Here is a 27310-nt window from a genome sequence, read left to right as displayed (position 1 = left end):
CTAATAAAGAAGTAGAAAATGAGGGGTTCTGTTGAAACCAAACCACGGTCAAGTAGACCAACAAAAATTTCAGCCACAACTGCCCACAAATAACTTCAGGTGAAATACAGGACTCTCTGAAAACATGTGGTGTGGCTGTTTCAAGATGCACAATAAGGAGGCATTTGAAGAAAGATGGGCTGCATGGTCGAGTTGCCAGAAGAAAGCCATTATTACGCAAATGCCACAAAGTATCCCGCTTACAATACGCCAAACAGCACAGAGACAAGCCTCAAACCTTCTGGCACAAAGTCATTTGGAGTGATGAGACCAAAATTGAACTTTTTGGCCACAACCATAAACGCTACATTTGGAGAGGAGTCAACAAGGCCTATGATGAAAGGTACACTATTCCTACTGTGAAACACAGAGGTGGATCGCTGCTGTTTTGGGGATGTGTGAGCTACAAAGGCACAAGAAATTTGGTCAAAATTGATGGCAAGATGAATGCAGTATGTTATCAAAAAATACTGGAGGAAAATTTGCACTCATCAGCCCGGAAGCTGCGCATGGGACGTAAATGGACGTTCCAACATGACAATGATCCAAAACACAAGGCCAAGTCGACCTGTCATTGGCTACAGCAGAATAAAGTGAAGGTTCTGGAGTGGCCATCTCAGTCTCCTGACCTCAATATCATTGAGCCACTCTGGGGAGATCTCAAACATGCAGTTCATGCAAGACAGCCCAAGAATTTACAGGAACTGGAGGCTTTTTGCCAATAAGAATGGGCAGCTTTACCATCTGAGAAGATAAAGAGCCTCATCCACAACTACCACAAAAGACTTCAAGCTGTGATTGATGTTAAAGGGGGCAATACACGGTATTAAGAACTGGGGTATGTAAACTTTTGATCAGAGTCATTTGGGTAGTTTCTGTTGTCATTATGATTTAAAAAGAGTAAACACAATTGATTGATAATAAATGGCTTCAGCCAAACACTAACCATGAGTGAAAGAAAAGTTTTTGTGTTATCATTTATATTCTCTGAAAAATGGCCAAGAAATCATAAATTCTGGGACTTGGGGCATCGGAATAGGGGGGGTTTTGTCAGGAACAGCTGGACAGTTCCCTGCCATGCCCGGAGGAGGCGCTGGCAGGTGAACCTTGGAAGCCTGCTTTATTTTTTATATTTTGTGCCACGCCTTTCCTATTGTTCTCGTTCCCGCAGTGTCACCTGTTCCCCATTAGTCCTAATGTTGTGCCCTATAAACAGGTATCCTTTTGTACCTGCCAGTCATTGTTCTATGTTCTGGTTTTTGTTCATGTTTAACATGTTTCAGGTTTTGGTTTTGTGTAGTGTCATGTCTTCGTCGTTAGGTTAGTCTACCCCATGTCCTGTGTTTACGTTAATGAAGCAGTGGTATTTGAATCCTGCATATGGGTCTAGTCCATGGTGTGCGGACGCACGCACCCCCACAGAGGTCCGGGTTCAGAGGTACATGACAGAATGACCGGCCGTGTTCTAAGACCCAGCGGGATTCCCAGCTAGTTCCTGTCTCCAGCAAGGATTTGCAGCCTGCTGCCGCTCCGCGATGGAGTTCCGCGGAGGACGACGCTTGATCCCATGTCTCAGGGGGCATCCCCCTTTTTATTGGACCCCATGGAAGTGTGGTTCCACCACCTTGCCAGCCAGGGACGCAACCCCAAGATGGAGTTTCCGTGGAGGACGTCGCTTGGCACCACAGGTGGAAGATGCTTGCCTCCCATCTCTTGCCAGGGCTGGATGTCAACTTGCTCCTGGAACCTGGGTCATCACCATAGGGGGGGGTTATGTTAGGAACAGCTGGACAGTTCCCTGCCATGCCCGGAGGGGTCGCTGGCAGGTGAACCTTGGAAGCCTGCTTTATTGTGTGTATTTTGTGCCACGCCTTTCCTTTTGTTCTCGGTCCCACCGTGTCACCTGTTCCCCATTAGTCCTAATGTTTTGCCCTATAAATAGGGATCCTTTTGTACCTGTCTTTGCTGGTTATTGTTCTATGTTCTGGTTTTTGTTCATGTTTAACATGTTAAACTTTAAATAATAATTACATGTTAAACTAATTTTTATTCTTAATTTTTATTTGTGATGCTGCTTTGTGACAACATCTGTTGTTAAACATTGTTCTACAAATAAAAATTTTTTATTTATTAACTCAGATGGAACCAAAACCATCGTCATCAATTTTGGACACCGAGCTCCTTTTCCACCGAGCCGAGTGTGCGACTAAAACCTGATACGATGGTGATACAGCATGTATGTGCATGTGTGTGTGTGTGTGTGTGTGTGTGTGTGTGTTTCAGCCCTCCTCCATAGCATACTAACACTGTAGGTGGTGGGTTGTTCTTTTCATTTTGCCCGAGCGAATGGGAGGATTCAGGATCTCAGCCAAGATGTGACAGCAGCAGAGGAAGGTTGAGCACCAAACTGCTGAAGAGAAGGAGAAAGGAGCGGCTGAAATGGCGAAACAGGTAATGACTTTTCCTTCTTCTTCTTCTTCTTCTTCATTTTTTTCCTTTCTTTTTTTTTGACTTGCTAGAATTATGCGTTACAGTTTGTTTTTGTTGGGAAAAAATAAGAGAAGGGTTTTTTTGGTCAGCACAGCTACATGTCAGGCATGTCAGGAATTCTCTGTGGGCCAGATAGAACCTGAGGACCGACGCTGCTTTGCACACGCACACACACACACACACACACACACGCCTGAGCTGTCCAGATTCGTTTTTATTGTTTCATTTATTTTTAAACAAAACTTCCTGAGCTTTTTCAACATTCCGGTTCGCTTCCATGGAACGTTTTTTACCTGGGCTTTGATCCTCCTGTTGGACGGAGTGAGACGAGGTGAAGGTTTATCAGGAGAGTCGATGAAACTTTCGAGTCTTTTACTGGATCTGACCTTCTGCACTTTATTAGGAACACCCAGACACCTGGTCGTACACACTCACACACACACTCACACACACACACGTCTGTGCCCAACACGTCGTCGTTGGTGATGCAGAATTATGCATTTAAGACCTTCTGGGATTTTCAGGCTCGACCGTCTCGTATCTTGATCTGCTAAAACAGTTCTGTGAGCAGAAACACAAACCTGCATGACCCACTGGGAAGCGCAGCACAACTCTGATGGAAATAGACCCCACCCACCATCACTTTACATTTTACCCACAATTCTCCGCTAGGAAGCGCAAGTGTAAACCAGGCATGGCAAGGCGCATAGTACAATATTAAGTAGTCCTGACATTTTGAATAAAATTGACGAGGCTTTCACACTTCACAAAATGCAGAAAACGAAGTTAGAAGACTTTTTATTCCTCAGGTTTTAACACAAACAAGACTAGCAACATAATCAAGACCAAAATTTAAAATTCCTGCTTTGAACAGCCCCTTCCGTTGCAACTAGACATGCATGTAATTCCCCGAAGTACTGCCCAACAACACTGCAGTTTCCATAAAGGAAAAATAAACATAATAAATTTAAGAAGTGCAGCTTCATACTGTCTGGCAATATTGTTGCAGCCTAAGCTTCCATGTGCACTTTATTCAGCGGAGAATTGTGGGTAAAATTGATGGTGGGCGGGGTCTATTTCCATCAGAGTCGCGCAGCGCTGCCCAGTGGGTCATGCAGGTTTGTGGTTCGAGCGGCGCTGCTCAGGTTGGTCCGTGCTGCTCGACTGAAACTGGTCCATGCTGCACTATCCACTGGGCTGCGCAAGTAAACCAGTTCGTCTCTGCACTATCCGGACTGTCGCGCTGCTCTGTCCATTGCGCCGCGCAGATATTTGGTCCGCCCAGGGCGGCTCAATCGGGGGGCGCGGTTTCGTCCCACTTTTGATGTGTTCGGCTTCCCATATACCACTATTTTTTTTGAGATTGTGGATTCTTCATGACAGCTTCAAAACTAAATTCTCTCTCTCTGTGTTTATCTGTCTTTCTCTCTCTCTGCCTGTCTGTCTCTCTTTCTCTGTCTGTCTCTCTGTTTCTCTCTCTCTGTCTGTCTTTCTGTCCCTCTCTCTCTGACTTTATCTCTTTCTCTGTCTGTCTCTTTCTCTCTCTATCTCTGTGTATCTCTCTTTTTCTCTCTGTCTCTCTCTCTCTCTCTCTGTTGTTCAGTTTTCAGACCTGGAGAAGGCCATCGCCACTCTGGTCACGAACTTCCACTCTGCTTCGGCTGATAAAGGCTCCACGCTCAAGACAGATGAATTTAAGCGCCTTCTTTCCTCCCAGCTGCCCAACCTGGTCAAGGTAAAGGCCACGCCCGCTTACTTTCCTCACACACAGTCAGGGTGCGGCTGCGGCTCCCTGTTAGGAAACTCCAAACCAGCCTGTGCTCTGAAAGAATCTGAAAGTGAGGGTCAGTGTGTAACGGGTCAGGAATCGGGGCTGATGTTAAACTACTGCTCTCTCATCCACACCGCAGAAACAGCTGAGGAAGAAAGGGCAGGAAAAAAGAACAAAAGCAAACAAAGAAATAAAAGGAAGAAAAAAGAAAGAAAGAAAGAAAGAAAGAAAGAAAGAAAGAAAGAAAGAAAGAAAGAAAGAAAGAAAGAAAGAAAGAAAGAAAGAAAGAAAGAAAGAAAGAAATGAGAAAAGAACAAATGCAAACAAAGAAATGTAAGGAAGAAAAAAAGACACAAACAGACAAAAATTAAAGAAAACATGAAGGAAAGAAATAAGGGAACAAGAAGGAAGGAAGGAAGGAATGTGAAAGTTCCAGTGTGAGAAACTGAGTGCAGGTGTTTAGATCAGAGTTGTGATGAGAGTGATTCAGGTCTGGGGATGTGAGGTAGTGCCCTGACTCGGGGGAGGTGTTAGTCAGTGGTGATGTGAGGTAGTGCCCTGACTCAATGTTGTGTTTGTTGCATAAACAAGTGTTGATTTTTTTTCTTCTTTACACTGGAGACTCCTTCCACACACGATATAAACACCTCTGTGTTATAAACCATGTCATGACTCTGTGTGTGTGTGTGTGTGTGTGTGTGTGTTCCCGTTTCAGACTGGAGGCACGGACGCAGGGTTTGGGGAGGTGCTGAAGCAGATGGGGGTGAAGGATGGAGAGGGAATATCCTTCAAACAGTTCTGGAACCTGATCCAGAGCTTGGCCACGTCCCAGTTCGGCCTCATGAGCCACGAGAAAGTGTCCAAATGCCTTCTACTGTGAGCCCTCGCTCAAGACAGAGGGATGATGGTTTCCATGGTTTCTAGCCAACAAATCTCTCTCTCTCTCTCCCTCTCTTTCTCTTTCTCTCTCTCTCTCTCTCTCTCAGAACACTAATTGTACGTTATTGAAAAGTTTATCTGATGATGAATTTGCTGATCCACTACAAGTCATTTCATGCCTCTTACCAAAAGTAGATCGTCTAAAGGGACCACAAACGTTAAAGTGTACTTTAATTCATGATCAAACTGGAGTTTTGTAATTAATAAATAAATAAATAAATAAATAAATAAATAAATGTTTTGTTTTCCAGAATGTTTGTACCTGAAATTGATATGGAGAGCTTTTCTACATGTAACCTTAGCGATGTACGGCGTTGTGTTTAATGTGTGTTTGTGTAACAGTGCTGTTCTCTACTTCCTGTTTTTACAATACACTACAGGTTTATACACCTGACCAGACCAGGGCTCTGACTCTTTATTAACTGATGGATAGATGGATAGATGGATGGATGGATGTAAGAACAAAAAACAAAACAAAGAAAAATATGAAAGCAAGAAGGAAAAAGAAACAAACAAACAAACAAACGACAAGAAACAGACAAACATAAAGAAAGCTGATAAAATATCTGGGGGTTTGATGTTATAGGAAAATAACCAATGAGGTGACGGTGTTAAGAGTTAATATTAACAGAGTAATTATTACACTTTTTTATTACACGAGCACGCGCATTCATATAAACCGTTAATTAGCAGCAGTACGACTGTAGAGCTTCTGTTACAGAAAATTAATCAACAGCTTCTGACCAATCACAATCCAGAATTCCTCTGCGCAGTTTTATAAAAACCGAATAACCACAGGGGGCGTATGAAAAGCGACACTGTCCGTGACGTCATGCCCAGGTCGTGCTCTGATTGGCTGGCTTGCACACTGGCTGTCTTAGGAAGAAGAAGACAGCCATTTTCGTGAGGTCGAAAGGTAAGTCTTTACATGTTTCTACAGACTAAATTACGAGTATTGTATTTCAGTTCAGATTTAAAGACTTACATTTCAGTAAGGGGATATTAAAGCAAAAAAAAAGAAAACACTAATGCAACTAACGTTATGTACACATACACAACACTGGCGCAGCGTAGTTAGCCCGCTCACATATATATATATATATATATATATATATATATATATATACTGACATTATGATTCAAAATAGTCACAGCTATCTTGGTAAGCATTTGGAGCTACAGATCGTGTGAGTAATTTGTGGCATGGAAGCGAGCAAATACATATCCCCACTCTACACCAGAGACCGATTAAAAAACCTGGTGGCAAACGTGGAGGAAAATATTACACACTGCCTTGGAGAACATCAACAGTGCGCAGGGATTGTGCAGGTTGTGCGCAACATGTGTTGCTACGCATGCGTAGTAAAAAAAAGAAAAAAAAAGAAAAGTGGATATATTTGCAGAGCCAAATATCAAGTTTCATGTCCATAAACATTACAACACACACACACGTGCGATTTATATTTGAATTAAAGTGTATAGAAAGACACAAACCTGGGGTGTACACTCCAAGCTTCCATGGTTTCCTATATTCTTAGGGCAGCGATTCGATATTTGACGATACCACACAATCTGCTATGATACGATATGACTTAGTGTCCTCGAACCGATATGTGATGACAGAATCCGAGCAGGTCTACCGTTCATTTCTGAATGTTAATGGCACATATCCATGTCTATAACACCACCCATATTATAACTGTTTACATGCTGCTTCTGCACATTTTATACAATAGCTGATGTGCATTTCAGACTGACCACCCACTGCTGCTATGTGTTTACAAGAAGCCCCTGCTTTCACAATGCAGAATGTATACTGGTCCGCACTATTTTGTGTGTGTTCTGTACTGTTTTGTTTTGTCTTGCACCGTTTGCACATGATGTGAGTAGGACAACTTACTTTCAGTCCTTAGCTCTGTGTTGTGTTCATGTAACTCTATGTTGTTTTATGTAGCACCAGGGTCCTGGAGAAATGTCGTTTACTGTGTCATCTATATATATGGTTGACATGACAATAAAAGCTTCTTGACTCTTGATAGAGAGTCCGAGTTCTCAGATTGTCACACCCATAGCACAAGCACGGCAGTAAAAGTACATGCAGTTATGCCAAATTAATAAACGTACATCATTTTAGAAAAACTCAGTATTCAGTGTTTGTTTTGTTATATTAAATTTAGACATTTTCTCCAGATGCCCAGACACTGCTCTGCCACTGGCTGCAAGTCACGTGACAACAAAGAGGCTCGATTAGCTGGAGTCACCTTTCACAGGTGAGTGAGAGCTCTTATTTTACCTAGATGTCAGCTTCCTTAATCAAAATGTTCATATATTTTCATTCAAATATATTTAATGTTCTACAGGGCGGAGTTTCCCTTTAAACATTGACGGACAAATGATTCGTAATCCATCTTGTCTCAAAATGATGTCTTTATGTTGACTTTTTCTAAATTTTTCAGTTGTTTCTTGATAACGTTTAGGTTGCCGAAGAAGGGAAACCCTCGCCGCACCACCTGGATTGTCAATGCTCGACGTAAAGGTCCCGGAGGAAAAGGGTTATGGGAGCCTCAGAGTGACTACATCTATTTCTGCTCCAAACATTTCACCCCTGACAGCTTCGAGCTCTCTGGAGTCAGGTGTGTGTGTGTGTGTGTTGCAGATGCACCAACTTTACCCCACGTCCAGATTTACATTCATTACAAGTGAAGCAGGATCCAGACCACGCCCACACCCACTAAAGGGTCTCATTTAGTTTTAGTTAATTTAGGTCAAATGATGCGTTAGTGAGAGCGTCAGTCTAGTCAGTTTGACAGATCAGTGATGTGCAGTAGAGCGTGTCACTGGAGCAGGAACTTAAAGGTTATCAGAAGCTAAAACACATCCTGCTGTAGTCCCTTTTACAGAAACATAGCTAAGATTCCTAAAGAATTTACTGTGGTTGAGGTCTAAATGCTTGACATCTCACTTTTTTCTCTACAGTGGATACCGCAGGCTGAAAGATGATGCGGTGCCCATGCTGGTTGAAATCATTCCTGGGCAAAAAGGCAAGTCCTCAAGAGGAAGAGGCAAAACACGGAATGAGGACAGACAGCTGAGGTATGTCTCACCTCATACCTGACTCAAAAAAATAAAGTGCTAGGTATGGCTTCTGTGTCAGCCCCAGTGAAGTGGGCGTGGCCCCTGTGTCAGCCCCCAGTGGAGTAGGTGTGGTCTCCATATCAGCCCCACTGATGTAAGCATGGCCTCTGTGTCAGTCAAATGAAGTGAAGTAGGCGTGGCCTCTGTGTCAGCCCCCAGTGGAGTAGGTGCAGTCTCCATATCAGCCCCATTGAAGTAGGCGTGGCCTCTGTGTCAGTCAAATGAAGTGAAGTAGGCGTGGCCTCTGTGTCAGCCCCCAGTGGAGTAAGTGTGGCTCCATATCAGCCTCAGTTAAGTAGGCGTGGCCTCTGTGTCAGTCAAATGAAGGGAAGTAGGCATGATCTCTGTGTTAGCCCCAGTGAGGGGGGCGTGGCCTATGTGTCATCCCAGTGAAGGTGTTGTCTGTGTGTTTGCACCAGGGAGTGTGGCATGGCCTCTGTGTCAGCCTCTTTGAAATGGGTGTGGCCTCTGTGTCAGTCTTCAGTGGAGTAGGTGTGGCCTCTGTCTTAGCCACCAGTGGAGTGGGTGTGGCCTTTGTGTCAGCCTACAGTAGAGTAGGTGTGGTCTCTGTGTTGGCTTCAGCGAAGAGGGGTGTGGCCTCTGTGTTAACCCCCAGTGGAGTAGGCGTGGCCTCTGTGTTAACCCCCAGTGAAGTGGATGTGGCCTTTTTGTCAGCCTACAGTGGAATAGGCGTGAAGGAGTAGGTGTGGCCTCTGTGTTAGACCCAAGTGGAGTGGGTGTGGCCTATGTGTGAGCCCCTCAGTTAAGTGGATGTGGCCTATGTGCCAGCCTACAGTGGAGTGGGTGTGGGCTATGTGTAAGCCCAGGTGAAGTAGGCGTGGCTTACCAATTTTTTTTTACTATTAACAAAACAGTTAATGAATCATTAAATCACCCTGAATCATCTCTATATGAAACAGCTCTGAATCAGTGTTATATTTAATCACTGACCTTTTAAATGTCATTTTTTTCTTGAACCAGCTCATTGATCACTTGTTGAGAAGCAGAGATACACACACACACACACACACACACAGTACTGATCTAGTATTTAACAGAAATCTTTATATATGACTGTGTGTATGTGTAGAAATGGATCTGATGATGTACTGTGTGTATAAGAAACATCAGAGCTACCTGTTGTTTATTTGATCTGAATTTCTCTTCAGCAGCACGAGCAGATCTGATAAAGAGAGCTCAGACGGTAAGGAGACCCAGATTAAAGTGGCTCTGGTGCACATTGTGCAAAATGCAGGAGCTGAGAGCATCAAGATCACCAAAGAAGAACATCAGAATGAAACATCTCCTCTGTTATCGTTACCTTTACAAGAACCTGCACCTGATCAATCCACTCCACCTTCTCCGTCCCGCTATATGAGGCGCCTGCCTCCACCTCCCGGCTTTTACCTTGCCAAAGAACACAGCTACGCTCAGCTCTGCCCGCTGGAGTGGCGCAAACGCTACGAGAAAGCCACGGACAATTTGGAAAAGGCGCTGCGTTTGCTCAGAGCTGCCCGTCGCCGGGAAAACCGTCTCCGCCTCACGCTGCTGCGCCTCCAGGAGAACAGACTCAAACAGACGTTATCTCAAATGCAAGATCGACGGAAGGAGAGTCACGAAAGCCAAGGCAGGTCGAGTCGTCAGAGTGGGAAGCGGGACAGATCTGGAGAAGACAGGAGTCTGGAAGTGATGGAAGAGAATGAGATGGAAGGCACGGGTGAAGAAATGGAGCTTCTTACAGACGGAGCTGCTAAGCTGAGGGACGGCGTGGAAGACGAGGAAGGCTGCTGTTTTTACTGCGGACGAGGAAGAGAGGACGAGGAAACCAAAGAAACCAGAGATCAAGTGGGATCTCAAAGAAGTGCAGCGTTCCGAGGCAGAAGAGGAAAAGGCACAAGAGAGACGGCACAGAGCTCGGCTGAATCGAAGGTCCGGTCGAAACCTCCCAGCAATCCTGAGCAACTTACCCTTCTTCACTCTCAGCCTGAAATGCTCCTGCAGATGCACACGCTTCCTGGACCTACACAATCCACAGCAACGTTCCAGGAAGTGACTTCTTCACCACAGCTCCAGCATCTCCACCTCCTGCAACCTGACCTGGGCCTTCTCCATCCAGACACGCAAACCACGGACATGAGCATCACCCAGAGCGAGGACGGAGGAGGTGGGATGTGTCACGTGTTTTTGGTTCCCGTGTCTTCTGAAACCACAGACAAGAACGGGATCGGCGTCGGTGTTGAAGGCTTGATTCCGAAAACCCAGACGATTGTGATGACGGAAGAAACCTTCCAGCACGACGTTAGCGAACAAGGAGGCGACGACATGGCGCTGAGTCCGAGTGGACTGAGGGGTAATCAGAATGACCAGCAGACAAACATCAGAGCCGCGCTGCTGGGTGGAGACGTCACACAGAGACTGAAAGAACATCTGGAAGGGTTTCAGCTGCAGCTTAGCAGTGAATTTATTGATTAGTTATGCTAATTGATTTTTGTTTTTTGTTTGCAATATTTCCTGTCTGGAGATACTTCATTAGGGAAGCCTGTATATCTGCTCACTGCAGCTATCCAATCAGCAAAGCATTAAATAATGCAGATTCACGACTTAGCGTTTACATCCAATGAGTTTCTCCTCTGAGTGCGGAACCGGGAAACAGATGATGACAGAAGATCGGAGGAGACTCGCAGAAAAGCATCACAAACACATTGAACCTTGAGGAATTCCAGTCTACAGCAGGCACCAGATCAGAAACCAGACAGTTTAAGATTCTTTTTTTTTTTTATCTTTCTTTAACGTCCAAGTCTAAGAATTTGCATGAGGAGCAGGTTTCTAGCTGTTCCTAATAAAGTGGACGGTGAGAGTACAGCCCTTTATTGTGTTGATGCGGTGCTTTTACAGAATTTTAAGGGATGTAAATTTAATATTGCATTTCAAAGGTGTTGAGAAAGCAGTCGTGAGCTAGCTGCTGATGCTTATCAACTGCAATAATTAATAATAATAATAATAATATCATCAACCTCTCAGTCTGATTCATGTCAGCATATTTGCCTATATTTGCATATTCACGTAATATTTCATAGTGTGGTGAAACAGCTAGCTCATAGATACTCGATTTAGATGTTTATCGTTTATTAAACATAAACTCTAGCATGGGTGTGGCTTCAGCAGGCAGAGAAGATGTAGCGTAACTGGTGCAATCAGAGCAAAGTGTTATTATTATTCAGCAATATTATAACAGAAGAATATTCAGTAAGAGGTATTTTAAAAAGTGTGTCAAAGCCCAGGATTGTTGTGATATAAAGATATTAATAGCTCATGAGTGTGTTTGTTTGTTTGTTTGTTTGTTTGTTTTATTTTCATAATTTGATCTAAACTCTAGTTTTATTTATAGCTGGTAGAATGTTTTGTTGTTGTGGCTGATTTTGGAAGAAAAAAAAAGTTGACTTTATAGGATGTACTATAGAGGAACAAATTATTTAATTTCTTCAAGCACTTGGTTTTGTTGATAAATAAAAAATATTTTTATACAAAGAAATGTTTTGATTCTATCTATCTATCTATCTATCTATCTATCTATCTATCTATCTATCTATCTATTGTCTGTCTGTCTATATGTCTGTCTGTCTGTCTCTATGTCTCTATCTGTCTGTCTGTCTGTCTGTCTGTCTGTCTGTCTGTGTATGTATCTACAGTGAGGGAAAAAATGATTTGATCCCCTGCTGATTTTGTACGTTTGCCCACTGACAATGAAATGATCAGTCTGTAATTTTAATGGTAGGTGTATTTGAACAGTGAGAGGCAGAATAACAACAAAAAAATCCAGAAAAACACATTTCAGAAAAGTTCTACATTGATTTGCATTTTAATAGTGAAATAAGTATTTGACCCCCTATCAATCAGAAAGATTTCTGGCTCCCAGGTGTCTTTTATACAGGTAAGGAGCTGAGATTACAGTAGGAGCACTCTCGGGGAGTGCTCTTAATCTCAGCTCGTTACCTGTATGAAACCCACCTGTCTACAGAAGGAAGCAATCAATCAGATTCCAAACTCTCCATCATGGCCAAGACCAAAGAGCTGTCCATGGATGTCAGGGACAAGATTGTAGACCTACACAAGGCTGGAATGAGCTACAAGACCATCGCCAAGCAGCTTGGTGAGAAGGTGACAACAGTTGGTGCGATTATTCCCAAATGGAAGAAACACAAAAGGACTGTCAATCTTCCTCGGTCAGGGGCTCCATGCAAGATCTCACCTCATGGAGTTTCAATGATCATGAGAACGGCGAGGAATCAGCCCAGAATTACACTGGAGGATTTTGTCAATGATCTCAAGGCAGCTGGGACCACAGTCACCAAGAAAATAATTGGTAACACACTACGCCGTGAAAGACTGAAATCCTGTAGCGCCCGCAAGGTCCCCCTGCTAAAGTAAGCACATGTACAGGCTCATGTGAGATGTGAGATGTGTGCAAACCTGGTGGCCAACTACAAGAAATGTCTGACGTCTGTGATTGCCAACAAGGGTTTGCCACCAAGCACTAAGTCATGTTTTGCAAAGGGGTCAAATACTTATTTCACTCAATAAAATGCAAATCAATGTAGAACTTTTCTGAAATGTGTTTTTCTGGATTTTTATTGTTGTTATTCTGTCTCTTACTGTTCAGATAAACCTACCATTAAAATTACAGACTGATCATTTCTTTGTCAGTCGGCAAACGTACAAAATCAGCAGGGGATCAAAACATTTTTTCCCTCACTGTATGTATGTATGTATGTATGTATCTATCTATTCATCTATCTATCTATCTAAGTAGAGAAGTAGAGAATGAGGTACAGAGACAGAGAGATAGATAGATAGATAGATAGAGAGAGAGAGAGAGAGAGAGAGAGAGAGAGATTTCACATTCCAGCATATATTATATATATAAAAAAACAAAAAATGTAGTAAATATATATATATTCTCCAGGTCATGAAGTGTGTATGCACCTGAACTTACACAAAACCAAAAGTCCTGCAACTTACACTAACCACCAGATGGCGCAACACCTCTACAAATCCATTACAAATCTTTAAAGAATAGAAGAATAGAGAATAGATGTATTTTTTAATTTTTCTGCACAGTTCCTTTTCCCAACCTTCTGATCAAACCTTTACAGATAGAGAGAGATTTAAGGCTCAGTGTACAAGTACATACATGTCCCGAGCTCTTTATAGCTGTGGGTCTAAAGTTGTATTGTAAGTCAACTACACGTTTAACGAGTCGCTAAAGGCCCGATCACACTTCTGTACATGTTCTATTCAGAGCCTATTGTAGTCGTGTTATGCATAACAGACTCCTCTGAATGAGCCTCACAGCCCCATTTCCAAATAATAGCCTGGAGTTTAATTCCAAATAAATACACAGAGCTTTTAGATAATTACGAGTCAGTGGTGAGGAGTCATGTGTCGACGTGCACGAGTCGAATCATCTGATTCACAATGAGTCGAGTCTCTAAATGATTCGTCTAGCTTATATCATATTCTGAAGATCTAAAATGGATCATTTGAAATGTCCAAATAAATAAAATAAACCGAAACAAAATAGGGAGTAAAATAAATCTGTAAACGTGTGTACATTCATCATAATCAAGTATAATAATATATATATATATATATATATATATATATATATATATATATATATATATATATATATAAATATATCCAAAATACGAGTCTGGTTTGTGAGAGAAAATAAAGTGCTGTATATTTTAAGTTTAATATATTATACAATACTTTTTTAAAAATGTGATAAATGTATATAAGAGTGACATTGTGATTTTTAAGGCATATCTTTGAGCAATAAACTTTTATAAAGAAAAGTAGGTGATGAAAATTATGAACATGATTCATATCATTGTGTTTAATTTACTTCATGGGCCATCATTTGTAATCCCACCTAATTAAAGCAAGGAATAAATAAAGAGAAATATGCTGGATGACTATTAAATCGTATTTTTGTCTGAATCTCTGAGCTAAATGACACGAATCGCTGAGAGAAAAGGATATGCGAATCTCACAACCCGCGCACGAAGTTCTGATTGGTCCGCGTAAATGGGAGGCCACGCCCACGCCCGCTCTGTGTATATAAAGCGGCTCTCAGCGCTCGAGAGCTTCACATGTTACCTGTCGGCTCTGGGTTTCGGGGTTTGTTTACTTTACAGATGGTGGTTCAGGTGGAGCCTCGTATCCGCTACAGCAGCAAGAGGATGGAGACAAATCAGCCTAAAGTGGAGGCTAATATCTTACTACTCGGAGCTGAAAATGTGGGGAAGTCTGGTGAGTTTGTGTGCTGTGTAAAAAAAAAAAAAAGCTTTTAAAACTCTGACTCGCGATATATGTGTTATTTTGCATTATCAGTCTCTACCGAGTGTTTTATCACATGCATTGTGCACAGGTCATTAAAAATATTCTTTTTTCTTTCTCTTTCCTTTCTCTTCTCAGCACTAACAGTGCGTTTCCTGACCAGAAGATTTATTGGAGAATACGGCTCTATAGGTAAGCAGCACCTTCTGGAACTCTATAGAGATTTATTAAAGTTGATGACTTCTCCCAGTTCACTAAATTATTTCCTTCTTCCAGAATCCATATACAGTCATCATGATAAGATCGACGGCCGAGACATCTGCTTCAACATCTGGGACTCCCTTTATCCACAGGTAAGAAAGCTCATTCTGTTAGTGTCTTGTGTGTATGGTTCTAGCTAACTAGATTTAAATAAGTGATGGACCGAACTTTTGCATTCTTTTAAGACTTGCGTCTGAGTCACAAATGGTTCAGTTCAGAAGAGTTGGAGATTAATTGCGTATATTAATGCTTAACCCAGGAGCTGTAGGTCAAATCAAGGTTCGCCCTCGATGTCCCTCAGGGTTCCGTGTAGAAACCAGACCAGAGTGTTTCCCTGAATGAAAGGTTAACATGTAGAATCATTTCTAAGAGAATTAATCATTCTAAAAACCAAGGTATTATAAAAACAGGCGAATATCAGTATAAATGTCTGAGAGTTAAGGTAATGATTTGGTTCAGACTTTAGTCTATTAAACTAGAGTTTAATAGAAGTCTGTTTGATAGTCTGGGTTTAAAAATGAAGTAAAGGCAACCCTGAAACAACAGTATGATGTAACAACTTGAAGGTCATCTCATTTCACAATCCTATTTTCACAGAACGCTGAAGAGGTGGGTCACATCAGCGACCGGCAGCTCCAGTGGTCCGACGGCTTCATCCTGGTCTACAGCATCTGCGACCGGGCGAGCTTCAACGTGGTGCGACAGCAGGTCCAACGCATCCGCCAAGCACAGCAGAAGCTCTCCAGCTCTGCACCGCTCATCATCGTAGGGAATAAACGAGACCTGCAGCACCGGCGTGCCGTATCCAGCGAGGAAGGCCGCCTCCTGGCGCTCTCGGCTGACTGCGGCTTCTTCGAGATTTCTGCGGCCGAAGCCTACCACGGCGTCCTCATGGTGTTCCACGAGCTGCTGGACCTGATCCGTGAGGCCAGGGCGCTCAAAAAGGGCACGGCCGGCTTCAGGGGCATCGTCAGGAGTATGTCTGCAGTATTCGGAAGGAAGAGGACCGAGTAGAACAGTTTTCTAGGAAAGAGGAACGAATACTGCGTCCACATTGGACTAAGATTATTGACTATGATATTTGGATTTGAATGCTCTGTGAATGTTCGAATTCAGAGACTCTTATCGCCGGTTCATAGGGACGATACTGTTGCCTTGTACCACAGCACTGTTAAATCCTTCAATCTGATTGGTGTTCATTTACTAGTACTTGTCTCGCAGATGTTCAACATTTTTTTAAGTACATAGAAATGGATAAAAAAGCTCAATGTGGCGACAATGAATGGAAAACTGCAGTGATGTTAGAGAAATAAATCACTGTGGCACGTTATAGGAAAGTAATCAGCTTCATTGTTTCCTTTAACCGCACAGCCCCATGGGTTCATTCTTTACATATTGTATTAAAAAAAGCCCTTCATACAAACAAGAGGCTATTTCTATGCAAAACGGACGTGCAGTGCATCATGAACTTTATCTATGAACAAACCACATCACCCCGATGACCATCCTCCCTCTGATAGCACTAGAGTTTTACACACACACAAGTTTGAATCTATTTTCTTGAACTTCACTGACTGCAGTGTGTGGAAATCTGAATCATCATCTGCCCACACAGACGAGTCGTTATTCAAAGCTCAGGATCCGCCTCGAGTCAGACGGACTCAGATAAAGCGTTGTACTCTGTTCACACTGACCGCTGAAGCGTTACGTTACTCCGTTACACCCTGACGGCTTGTAACGTCCTCGAATGAACCTATACCCAAACAGATGTGGCACAAATCAGTTTCTTTTGTGTTGCTGCTGCTCTCGTTGCTTGTGTATATTTTGTTAATAGTACAGAGAACTCTATGCTAATTTTTTTTTAAAATATAATAAAACATGAAGTCATCATGAAGTGGGGTTTTTTTTTTACACAAATAATCTACCTGGGCAAAAGAAAATATGCCATGAAATAGAGCTTATTTATAAAAAAAAATAATAAATATTACTATTAAGGCTATTTGAAGACATTTTTAATTATTTATTATGTAATCATTTAAAAATAAGTCAAATAAAACCAGAACAGAAATTTCTGTGAAACTATTTATAGTGATAAGTAATAGTAGTATTAATAGGAAGAATAATAAGAAATTCCAATAGTGATAATATTAAGAATAAAAATAAGAAGAATAATCCATAAAGTTGTGTATCTGCAAAAACCTCTCTCAAAAATATATATTTGAGAGGTTTTTGCAGAGAGCTTAAATTTCATATATATATATATATATATATATATATATATATATTTATTTATTTATTTATTTATTTATTTAAATAAATGAATATTTTATTAAAGCTGTGTGTAAGGGATATGACACACCAACTGTGACTAGACCCTGAAGTCCTGCAAGAGTCGATGATGAGGTTGTCGGGCATTGGTGTGAAGAGCAAGCTTGAGGTCAGTGATGACCCCTAACCTGACCCCACCATCACAATTCTGATAGATAGATAGGTAAACTAGATGTAATCTATGAATTAACAATATGTAAATTGTACAATTATATTAGACAGAGAAAATGTAGCAGAATGTACAGGATAGTGATACACAAGTGTCCTAGCGGTGTAGTGTAGAGGTCAGGAGATTTATGGTTGTGGGGAAAAAACAGGCCCTGAAACTGCTGGTTCTGGTGCGGATGGTACTGTATCTCCTCCTATACAAGACAGTGGTGAGACCGGCCATGCTGTATGGTTTAGAAACAGAGTCACTGAGGAAGAGACAGGGGTCAGAGCTGGAGGTAGCAGAGCTGAAGATGTTGAGGTTCTCTTTGGGAGTGACAAGGTTGGACAGGATTAGGAACGAGTACATCAGAGGGACGGCTCATGTTGGACGTTTGGGGGACAAAGTTAGGGAGGACAGATTAAGATGGTTTGGACATGTTCATAGGAGGGAGAGTGAGTATATTGGTAGGAGAATGTTGGACATGGAGGAGGTATATGGATGTAATAAATCAGGATATGAAGCTAGTGGGTGCAAGTGTTAAGGATGCAGAAGATAGGGATAGGTGGAGAGAGATGATTCGCTGTGGCCACCCCTGAAGGGAAAAGCCGAAAGAAGAAGAAGAATCATCATCATCATCATCATCATTATTATTATAAACTGAGACAAGTAACAAAGACTTAACTTTTAGTTGCTGTATCAGAGCTGTTATGGGAAATAATCAACAGGTTTGCTGAAGCGGAGTCACCGTCACCTGGCTGAAGCGGGTTATTTTCCTACAACAGCACGACTCCATCAGTCGCCCGGCCGCAGCAACACGAGGTCACGCAGCATGGAGCAGGAACATTCCAGAAATTTGTGTTTGTGTGCATAAATAAGGCTTTTATTAAAATAAATGCCCTCGCTGCGAGACAACAAGCAAGAGCCAAACCTGACATTACACCCCACACACGCTGCGTGAGAACAAGAGAGAGAAAAAAGCAGGGTCCTCTGGGTAGAACCCTCCGCTGCGTAGGCGTTCAACGGTGGAAACGGTTGGCATGGCGATGGCCACGGAAACCCTTGGCGCTGGATGCCGTTCGTCATCTTCTTACATCACAAGAGCCTACATCCAAACACAAAGCTCAAGGACACACACATCCAAATTACAGCCACACTACTCCTACACGTGCTGCGTGTGTGTGTGTGTTTATGCATGTGTGTGTGTGTGTGTTTATGTGTGTGTGTGTGTTTGTGTGTGTGTGTGTGTTTATGTGTGTGTGTGTGTGTTTATGTGTGTGTGTTTGTGTGTGTGTGGTAATTAAACAGCAAAAATGGTTTGAACTTCACGATGTTGCTGTGGAGATGTTGAATAAAATTTGTGATTAAAAAAAAGAATTCTATAGTTTTGGGAAAAAGGGAAGAAAGAAATTTATGATTTAAAAAAGAAAGAATGAAAATGTAACGTTTAAAAAGGAAAGAATTTTTTGATTTTTTGAAAAAGGGAAGGAAAAGAGTTTTTCATTTAAAAATGGGGAAAAAAAAGACATTTTTATTTAAAAAAAGAATGAAAATTATTGAAAAAATGAAAGAAATCTTTTATTTAAAAAGGGAAAGAGAGAATCTATGATTTAAAGAATTTAAAGAAAGGGCAAAAATTATCTAAAAAAAAAAAAAATTGAAAAAATCTATGAATTAAAAAAGAAAATAAATATTTTTTTATTTAGAAAATTGGAAAAAAAATGTTTTTGGTTTTAAAAAAAGGAAAGAAAAAAATATGATTAAAAAAAATGAAAATATCTCTAAAAAGAAAAAGAAATCTATAATTTACAAAAAGGCATAAAGAAATATTTTATTAAAAAAAAAAGAATGAAAGAAAATCTATGATAAAAGTGTGTGTGTTTGTGTGTGTGTGTGTGTGTGTGTGTTTTTTTGTGTGTGTGTGTTTTTGTGTTTGTGTTTGTGTTTGTGTGTGTGTGTGTGTGTTTGTGTGTGTGTGTGTGTGTGTGTGTGTGGATTAGGTCCAAAACTCTCTGATAAAAGACATCAGTTGTAAACCCCCAGAGTTTGACCCATATATTCCAGTCGCAGACTGAGTGAATTAGTGCTGGGAGTAATGGGATTAGAGAACAGGAGGTAGAGAGACACAGAGTGAGAGCAGTGTGTGTTCCTGTGTGAACTCTCACGTACTGAACACAGAGCTGCTGAATGTCAAGAGCTCTTCACTTCATTACCAAGAGCAGGAGCTGTGCTGTTTCACATTCACCTGATTTAACACACACACACACACACACACACACATACACACACACAGACACACATACACACACACAAACACACAAATACACACACTAACATGCAAATATATATACATATTTACACATATACATACACACAGAAACACATATACATACACACACATACACACACACACACTCACACACAAATACACACACACACATACATACACACACACAAATACACACACACACATACATACACACACTCACACAAATATACATATTTACACACATACATACATACATACACACACACACACACACACATACATACATACACACACTCACACATACACACACTCACACATACACATACACACACACAAATACACACACACACACACACACACTGACATACTGTATTATCACTGTCACTGAGAGACATGTTGTCCTGTGTGTTTATAAGCTCAGCACTCTCTCTTATCTCGTGTTCCTCACAGGTCAGCTTCACGGCTGCGCTGAGGAGCAGATTATTAGCCGAGGCAGGGGATTTTCGGGCCACAAAGCCTGCATGCTAAGCTAATTAGCTAGATAACTTTGGCTAACTGAAACCAAAGACTTGGTTGTGGTGGTGAAGCAGTTTGATAAATCACTGAGAACATAACAAACCTGTGTGATCAGTGCAAGCTGGCTAACTAGCAGCTACGTGCTAACTGTTAGCTGTGTGCTAATAAGATTCTCGCTAACGCTGCCTACGGTAAAGTTTCGGGTTTTCATTTATCAGAAAATTTCGTTCCATCAGCATCATAAAGAAAAGCCATTCATTCTTCTAGCTATTCCATGGGGAAAGTAATGGCACCCTATAAAAGGCGAGAAAAAAACAGAAAATAAATAAATAAACAGAAATTAAACTTAACATATCACTGTGTGGCACGAAAAATCTCCAGACTTTAGTCTAACGTATTCTCTTCGGAGGTTAAAGGTCATACGGCGAGATCGCGCGAGACTCTGACATCACATGAGCAGCACTATAAAAGAGAAAAAGGGGTGGGGCTTAAATACCACAAGCATATGTTCCCTAATTTGCATATCATGCATATAGGTAAACAAAATCTCTAAGCATTTAAATGTGTTACTTTTTGTAGTAATGATTTAGTAAATAGGATTATGTTCTAGTTAGGAAACATGTGGTGAAGACACACACACACACACACACACAGGAATTAGGAGAAATGAGGTTTTCTGCTTGTACTGATAAAAGGTGGAAATTGGATTAAAGGAGCAGATTTAATCAGAGCCGAGGAGACGGCTGAGAGAGAACAGAGACGCCTCGACCCGCCGTCACCTCATAAGAAAGTGTTAGACTCGAGCACATCTCACAGCAGCCGAGAAGAGACGAGGAAGAGCGTCCTGCCGTAACCTTTCTCCTGAGAAATTCAACATTTTACACTTCCTCCAGCAAACCGACAGAGAAAACTCAGAGTTTCACAATACAGACTGTTTAATTAGAGGTGGTGTGGTGTAACATAATGTCTCTACAGTGGCTGAGAAGTGCAAAACAAAATAATAACATAACAAAATAAGAAGTCTAAAAAATGTATTTTGTTTTCTGATTCATTATTTTTGGATTCAATATTTAGTTTCATGATTCTTTATTTTCTTTTTTTGATTTGTTACTTTGTTTTTGTTTTTACTTTTCTGATTTTTTATTTTGTTTTTTTATTTTGTTTTCTGATTCGTTATTTTGTTTTTGTTTTTATTTTGTTTTCTAATTTGTTATCTTATTTTTATTTTGTTTGCTAAAGTTTAATTTTGTTTTTATTTTGTTTTCTAATTTGTTATTTTGTTTTTGTTTTTATTTTGTTTTCTAATTTGTTATTTTATTTTTATTTTTATTTTGTTTTCTAATTTATTTTATTTTTATTTTGTTTGCTAATGTGTTATTTTTATTTTGTTTTCTAATTTGTTATTTTGTTTTCGTTTTGTTTTCTAATTCGTTATTTTGTTTTTATTTTGTTTTCTAATTTGTCATTTTGTTTTTGTCTTTATTTTGTTTTTGTTTTTATTTGGTTTTCTGATTTGTTATACTTTTAAATTTTGCTTTCTGATTTATTTTGTTTTTGTTTTGTTTTCTGATTTGTTTTCATTTTTATTATGTTTCCTGATTCGTTATTTTTTTTAAATTTCCTTTTCTGTTTTGTTATTTCTTTTGGCACGTCTCAGCTACAGAAGGTCTCTGTGTGGGTTTTATAAATCAAACCTGCTTTAAAAACCTCATGTCTTGACTTTTCTCTACATCAGAAGTGCCTCTTTTCCCTGTAGTCTGTGACCTCAGTGTAAAACAACACGTGAAGCTCAGTGACTCGAGGCTGCCCAGTTTCAGTGTGTACACGACCCCATGCAATGTGTTTAATCATCAAGCTACACGCTAAACTAGTAAAAGAATGCGGCTTTTCCTCACAAACACAAAAGTCTGTTTAATCTCACACACTGATATCTTTAATATTCACACAAATGTCTTCCCTCACAAATTAAAATCCTTTACATGGAAGGTTTTGCTTTAGGTTTTGTGCTTCAACATAAAGTATGATTGAGAGTCTAAAGTAAGCCGTAAGGATTATTAGGAAGTGAAAAAGCAGCACACACGGGAGGATTTGTGAGTTTATCGAGTCTGTTCTTTTTCCTCAGAGAAAGTACAATACGCCTCTAATGGTCCACGAAATGAGGACAGTAATCTACTTCATTCAGCCCTAAACACGAAAATCTTGCTATTTATATTTACTAGACAGTTACTATGGCAACCATAACTATGTCTTCAGGTTGTTTTTGGACGGAAAGAAAAATATACTTCAGTTACATAAGAATATAAAGAAGAAATGAACTTGAGAAGAAAAGAAAACTAAATCAAGTCGCATCCTAAGGACCTCTGTGAAGCTGAAATCTAGCTAAAGATGTTAGCTTTTCTTTCCTTTTTACACGTTTCCGTCACCTAACAGCTCGTTAGTTTTTATCCGAATGCAGCGGTGAAGCTTCTTTATGGAGGGTGCCAATAATAATGCACCTTTGAAGGGAAGTGATCATGTTGTTCTGATATTCTGTGTTATTAATGTATGTAATCGCTAAATAATCGAGGTTAGCTAGCAGTATCACTAGCATGTTGGTAGCAGCTAGCGGTCAGCATTAGCAATACATTTAGAAAAGCTGTGGAACAGATTAACTGGGAGAAAAAACACTTTGATACAGCAAACGTTCAAGTTTTAAAACTAGCTTTAGGTCAAGTAATGTTGAGCTAGCGACCTTTTTTTAGCTGTTTAGCGGTTAAAATGGGCAAGACATTAGGGCAGACATGTAACTTGTGAGTTAAAGGCTGGTTTTGGGTATCTTCTACATCTATCTATGTATTTTGTCATGTTTCGTCGCACTAGCCAAGCAACTAGCGATAAAAATAAAGCATTCAGAGTGACGTGAGGTAAACAAATTCTCACACAGGATGAATCAGACATTAAAACAAACGTAAATTTCCATGTTGATGCTAATAATGATGCTAACACCGACTGATATGAGAACAAAGATCAGAAGGAGTAGCATTCAAAGGAAAAACACAGACTTCCTTGTGAACATTAGCTGTGTATCAAAGCTCATGCTAGCACTCTGACTAGCCTGTACAGCCTGTAGCTGTAGCCTGTAGCCTGTAGCCTGTAGCAGTGAGAGGACACCGTCTGTAAAAAATTCAGAGGACGCCTCACACGTAGGTCTAATGGTACATGAGCAGTGTTGCTGAGAGGACGCCTCTGTGTGATGCTAGCCTTGACCTGGTAACAGTAAAGGAACTGGTATGTCAGGAATGCGCGTCTCTGTCTCACTCATTCTGAAGTTATTTACCTCCTACTCTGTGCGCTAATGTGACGACTGAAGCTCGTTAACATTATTGTTAAGTTAATGTTCACTGTGTTAGCTCTGCAGGGGGTTCACCAGACCTCACAGTAGACTTTGTAACCTACACGTCCTCTACACGAGTGTGTTGAGGTTAGTCATTAATCCCGTCGCTAAACACAGAGCTGGGTGATATCGCCATCGTCTGCTGCTTAGTGCGCCATCTAGAGGTAACACCACGTTACTGAGCTTTCCATTAAGCCATTAATGCAGAAATAAGATTAGTCTATTGATCAAATCAAGAGGCTAATACAGATAACGGAGGCCATCTTACACTTCTTAAAGCTACAGACGATAATAAAGAGAAAACAGAACAGAAGAAGAAAGTATCTTCTCTTATATAAATATAATGTTCTTGTGTTTCACTGACAATCCTGAAATATTACCAATCACAGCCTGGGATGATGGAATGAAAGTGTCAGTAGATTTAAAGCGAAAAAAGAAGCAGCCAATCAGGATAGAGATACAGAGTCCAGTAACAGGAAATAGAGGATTCAGGATGAATCGAGTTTTACAAAAACAGCTAAAGTGTTTATTTATACTCTGACGTGTCGGGAAGCTACTCACTGCTCGGCTTCCTCATCTGATTTATCCATGTTGTGGAGTTTGTATCATTTGCCAGTTGCCAAACTGACAGAGATAAAGAAATCTGGCTAGTCGGTCATTAGCGTTTGGTTTGCATTTCTGCTTTTTTTTTTTATTTGAAAAATAAATAAAGCATACAAAAGCATTCACTGTTTTATAGAAACATGATTTTTTATATTCACATGTTAGCATTCTGTCTAAAATACAGCTGCAGGTGTATGAAATGATAAAATGACACGATTAAGCTGTCAGTTAAAACTAAACTGGTTACACTGGAACTGGTTCATATAAAATAATGTCAATTTATAGCAACTAACAGCTAGCATAACACTCGTCAGATGCCAGCATCGTTTCCTAGCATTGGGAATCATATCTTCACACTTCTAGTTAGAATTTAGCTAACTTCTTTCATCAAAGTTTTTACGTTTTGCTAAGTAGCATAATGCGTTTAAATGTTTTTAGCATGACAGTGCTAAAGGCTAGTTATCATCTGCTAAAAAAAATGAAAAAATGTAACATTTTACTTTAAAGGAGAAATGAAATAGCGTGTTTAAAGGTTCTGTGTGTGTGTGTGTGTTTGTGTGTGTTTTCCCAGTACAAGCATATTTGACATTTAAAGTATATTAAAATAAAATCCGCAGTAAACGCTGGATGCTGCTGTGCTGAAGCTCCTGTGGTGATCACAGCGTGACGGTAATAATCACGTTTCGCTGCAGAGGGACATGTTCCAGACGTGCTGCGCCTGTTAGGCCTGATCAAAAATGTACAGGCTTCTTAATCAGGCTGAGGGGGATTTTAGGGGAGACCCTGGCAACCGCTGTGTTACTGAGTTCAACAGTGCATTAATGAGGCATTAAAAAAAAGAGAGAAAGATTCGAACCTGTCTTTAGAATGTAAAGGAGGTTTATTTTGTGGTGCTAATGTTAAATTTGGTAAAAACAAACAAACAAACAAACAAACAAATAAATAAATAAATACATTTTAAAAAATAAATAAATAAATAAATAAATATTATTTTAGCCTTTGTCATTTGTAGAAATTACTTCCTTTTTGTTTACGTCTGTGAGGCGACAGTAAAATAATTATTAATCTGTAAAAGTTTTGTCTTCCTTTTGTGCTAGCATCTAACCGTTTAATTAGCAACCAAAAAAAATGTCTCAAATTTTATTAATCTTTAACTGTTTGCTCTATGATGTTTATGTTTGAGACAATAACCATTGTAACCTTAACAGAGAGAGAAAATAGCTGCTGTGGGAATCTTTAGAGCTGCTCTAGCACAAACGCTAACAGTATTGTATTGTCTATCTATCTATCTATCTATCTATCTATCTATCTATCTATCTATCTATCTATCTATCTATCTATCTATCTATCCTTCATCTGAACTGAAAAACCGACTGTAGCCCAGACCTTCTCTAGAATTGTTTAGCTGCTGTGGGAATCTTTAGAGCTGCTCTAGCACAAACGCTAACAGACGTTTGCAGACGTTCCATTAAACATTAAAAGTAACTATAAATATATATTTTTTTAAATTTATGACTTTCTTTAAGTACTAAAATAACATTAGTGTTGACAGTTATCTGGGATTTTAAAAAGATAAAGAACTTGTCTAAAGCTCACATGCTTTAATTGGAAAATTAATTCATTTCAGGCTGCTAGCGTTAGCTCCTGATGGCGAGCGTCATCGCGACACCGCTGATTGATTTTTTTCTATAGCATCCTGCTGTGTCGTGTTTTATTCCTCACATGTTGACCTTCGTTTTTCTTCTTTGCTAAGCTGTGTGGTTTGTAAAGTATTGTGTTCTGCTATAAAGAACGCCTGTGGCTAGACGTCTGGAGTCAGTGATTCCTGTCAAGACTTCCAGTGGACATGCAGGACAAGTTATGCTAACTTTTATGCTAGCTCCTAGACTCGAATGTGATTTGAAATTTAAATTCATTGTGTTATACGGTATATTTATTAATTTGCATATATACGTAAATAAAGATATTTCTCACAGAGCTCTCTAGACCTCGGTTGTCATTCAGTATTAAAGGACGCATGATTCATCCCCATTGGGGTAAGAAAGTTCAGAGAGTGGAAATGGGTTCTTCCCTTAAGCTTCCCTGCTGCCATAGCAACAACTAGCCGCTGCCGACAGATCTGTTATTAACGTGTGTTTGATTGATTATTTAATGGAGATTCTTTCAAAAAAAATTAAATCTGGATCGTCCAGACGGATTTTAATGATTCTACATTGAATGTAAGCCATCGGTCTGAGCAGGACCATTAGATCTGTCTGAAATGTTTTGGTTTTTGGAAGCTTGTGTACTGTGCAGTCGGTGTTAAAGTTCAGGTGTAGTATGGATAGATAGATAGATAGATAGATAGATAGATAGATAGATAGATAGATAGATAGATAGATAGATAGATAGATAGATAGATAGATAGATTCCAATATATTACGTTTAATATCTATTTCTGTCTGACTGTCTGTCTATCTACTCTCTCTCTCTCTCTCTCTGTCTCTCTCAATCTCTATCTCTATATCTATCTATCTATCTATCTATCTATCTATCTATCTATCTATCTATCTATCTATCTATCTATCTATCTATCTATCTATCTATCTATCTATCTATCTATCTATCTATCTATCTATACTACATCTGAACTGAACTGGAAAACCGACTTCAGCCCAGACCTTCTCTAGAATTGTTTAGGGGAAAAGTGGACAAAGGTGAAAAAGGGACAAGAGAGGACAAATTCAGACAAAACAGGCAAAGGCGGGATACAGAACAAGCAGAAAAGCAGAGAAAGGCAACAGAAGAAAATCAGAGGAAGGTGGACAAAGATAGAAAAATGCAGACGATAATCTTAAAAATAAAGCCGCCATGAAATATGCCCTAGAAGAACCTTTTTTGGTTCCCCAAAGAACCTTTCAGTAAACAGTTCTTTAAAATGTTGCCATAAAAAAAAAGAAGTTTAATAGTCTAAAGATCATTTTTTCCACTAGCAATGGAAATGTTCCGTAAACCTTGTAAGAGCCTTTATTTGTACGTGTAAGTGTAGTGCAGGCAGGAAGAAATACGATAGATAGACAAACAACAGACAGAGAAAACAGTGAATAAAGGAGGAAG

At 40.2% G+C, this 27310-nt stretch overlaps 3 protein-coding genes across 6 annotated transcripts; all 3 read left to right on the top strand.

Moving 5' to 3' along the window:
• The first annotated feature begins 2332 nt into the window (after positions 1–2332).
• LOC131362563 (protein S100-A14-like) lies at positions 2333–5638 on the top strand. Its single transcript, XM_058404644.1, has 3 exons — positions 2333–2490; positions 4133–4264; positions 5016–5638. Exons 1-3 carry the CDS (start codon positions 2479–2481, stop codon positions 5178–5180), a joined length of 309 nt encoding a protein of 102 aa, XP_058260627.1. The 5' UTR covers positions 2333–2478; the 3' UTR covers positions 5181–5638.
• A 441-nt stretch (positions 5639–6079) lies between these two features.
• thap7 (THAP domain containing 7) lies at positions 6080–11869 on the top strand. 4 transcript variants are annotated; one of them, XM_058404642.1, is made up of 5 exons: positions 6080–6155; positions 7430–7509; positions 7717–7872; positions 8216–8332; positions 9544–11869. In XM_058404642.1, the coding sequence occupies exons 2-5, from the start codon at positions 7430–7432 to the stop codon at positions 10844–10846; spliced, it is 1656 nt and encodes a 551-aa protein (XP_058260625.1). In that variant the 5' UTR covers positions 6080–6155; the 3' UTR covers positions 10847–11869. The 4 variants fall into 4 exon arrangements, with proteins under 4 accessions (XP_058260625.1, XP_058260623.1, XP_058260622.1 ...); XM_058404640.1 differs by having other exon boundaries at positions 6090–6155; positions 7696–7872; positions 9547–11869; XM_058404639.1 differs by having other exon boundaries at positions 6092–6155; positions 7696–7872.
• Positions 11870–14519: 2650 nt separating this feature from the next.
• On the top strand, positions 14520–16871 carry zgc:64022 (Ras-related and estrogen-regulated growth inhibitor-like protein). The gene is made up of 4 exons (XM_058404488.1): positions 14520–14689; positions 14855–14908; positions 14993–15069; positions 15575–16871. Exons 1-4 carry the CDS (start codon positions 14530–14532, stop codon positions 15989–15991), a joined length of 708 nt encoding a protein of 235 aa, XP_058260471.1. The 5' UTR covers positions 14520–14529; the 3' UTR covers positions 15992–16871.
• Positions 16872–27310: the final 10439 nt, after the last annotated feature.

This window comes from Hemibagrus wyckioides, linkage group LG12 (genome assembly GCF_019097595.1).
Source record: "Hemibagrus wyckioides isolate EC202008001 linkage group LG12, SWU_Hwy_1.0, whole genome shotgun sequence".
Lineage (NCBI taxonomy): Eukaryota > Metazoa > Chordata > Actinopteri > Siluriformes > Bagridae > Hemibagrus > Hemibagrus wyckioides.
The sequence above is the reverse complement of the archived record's forward strand: the minus strand, read 5'-3'. Positions and strand labels throughout refer to the sequence as shown.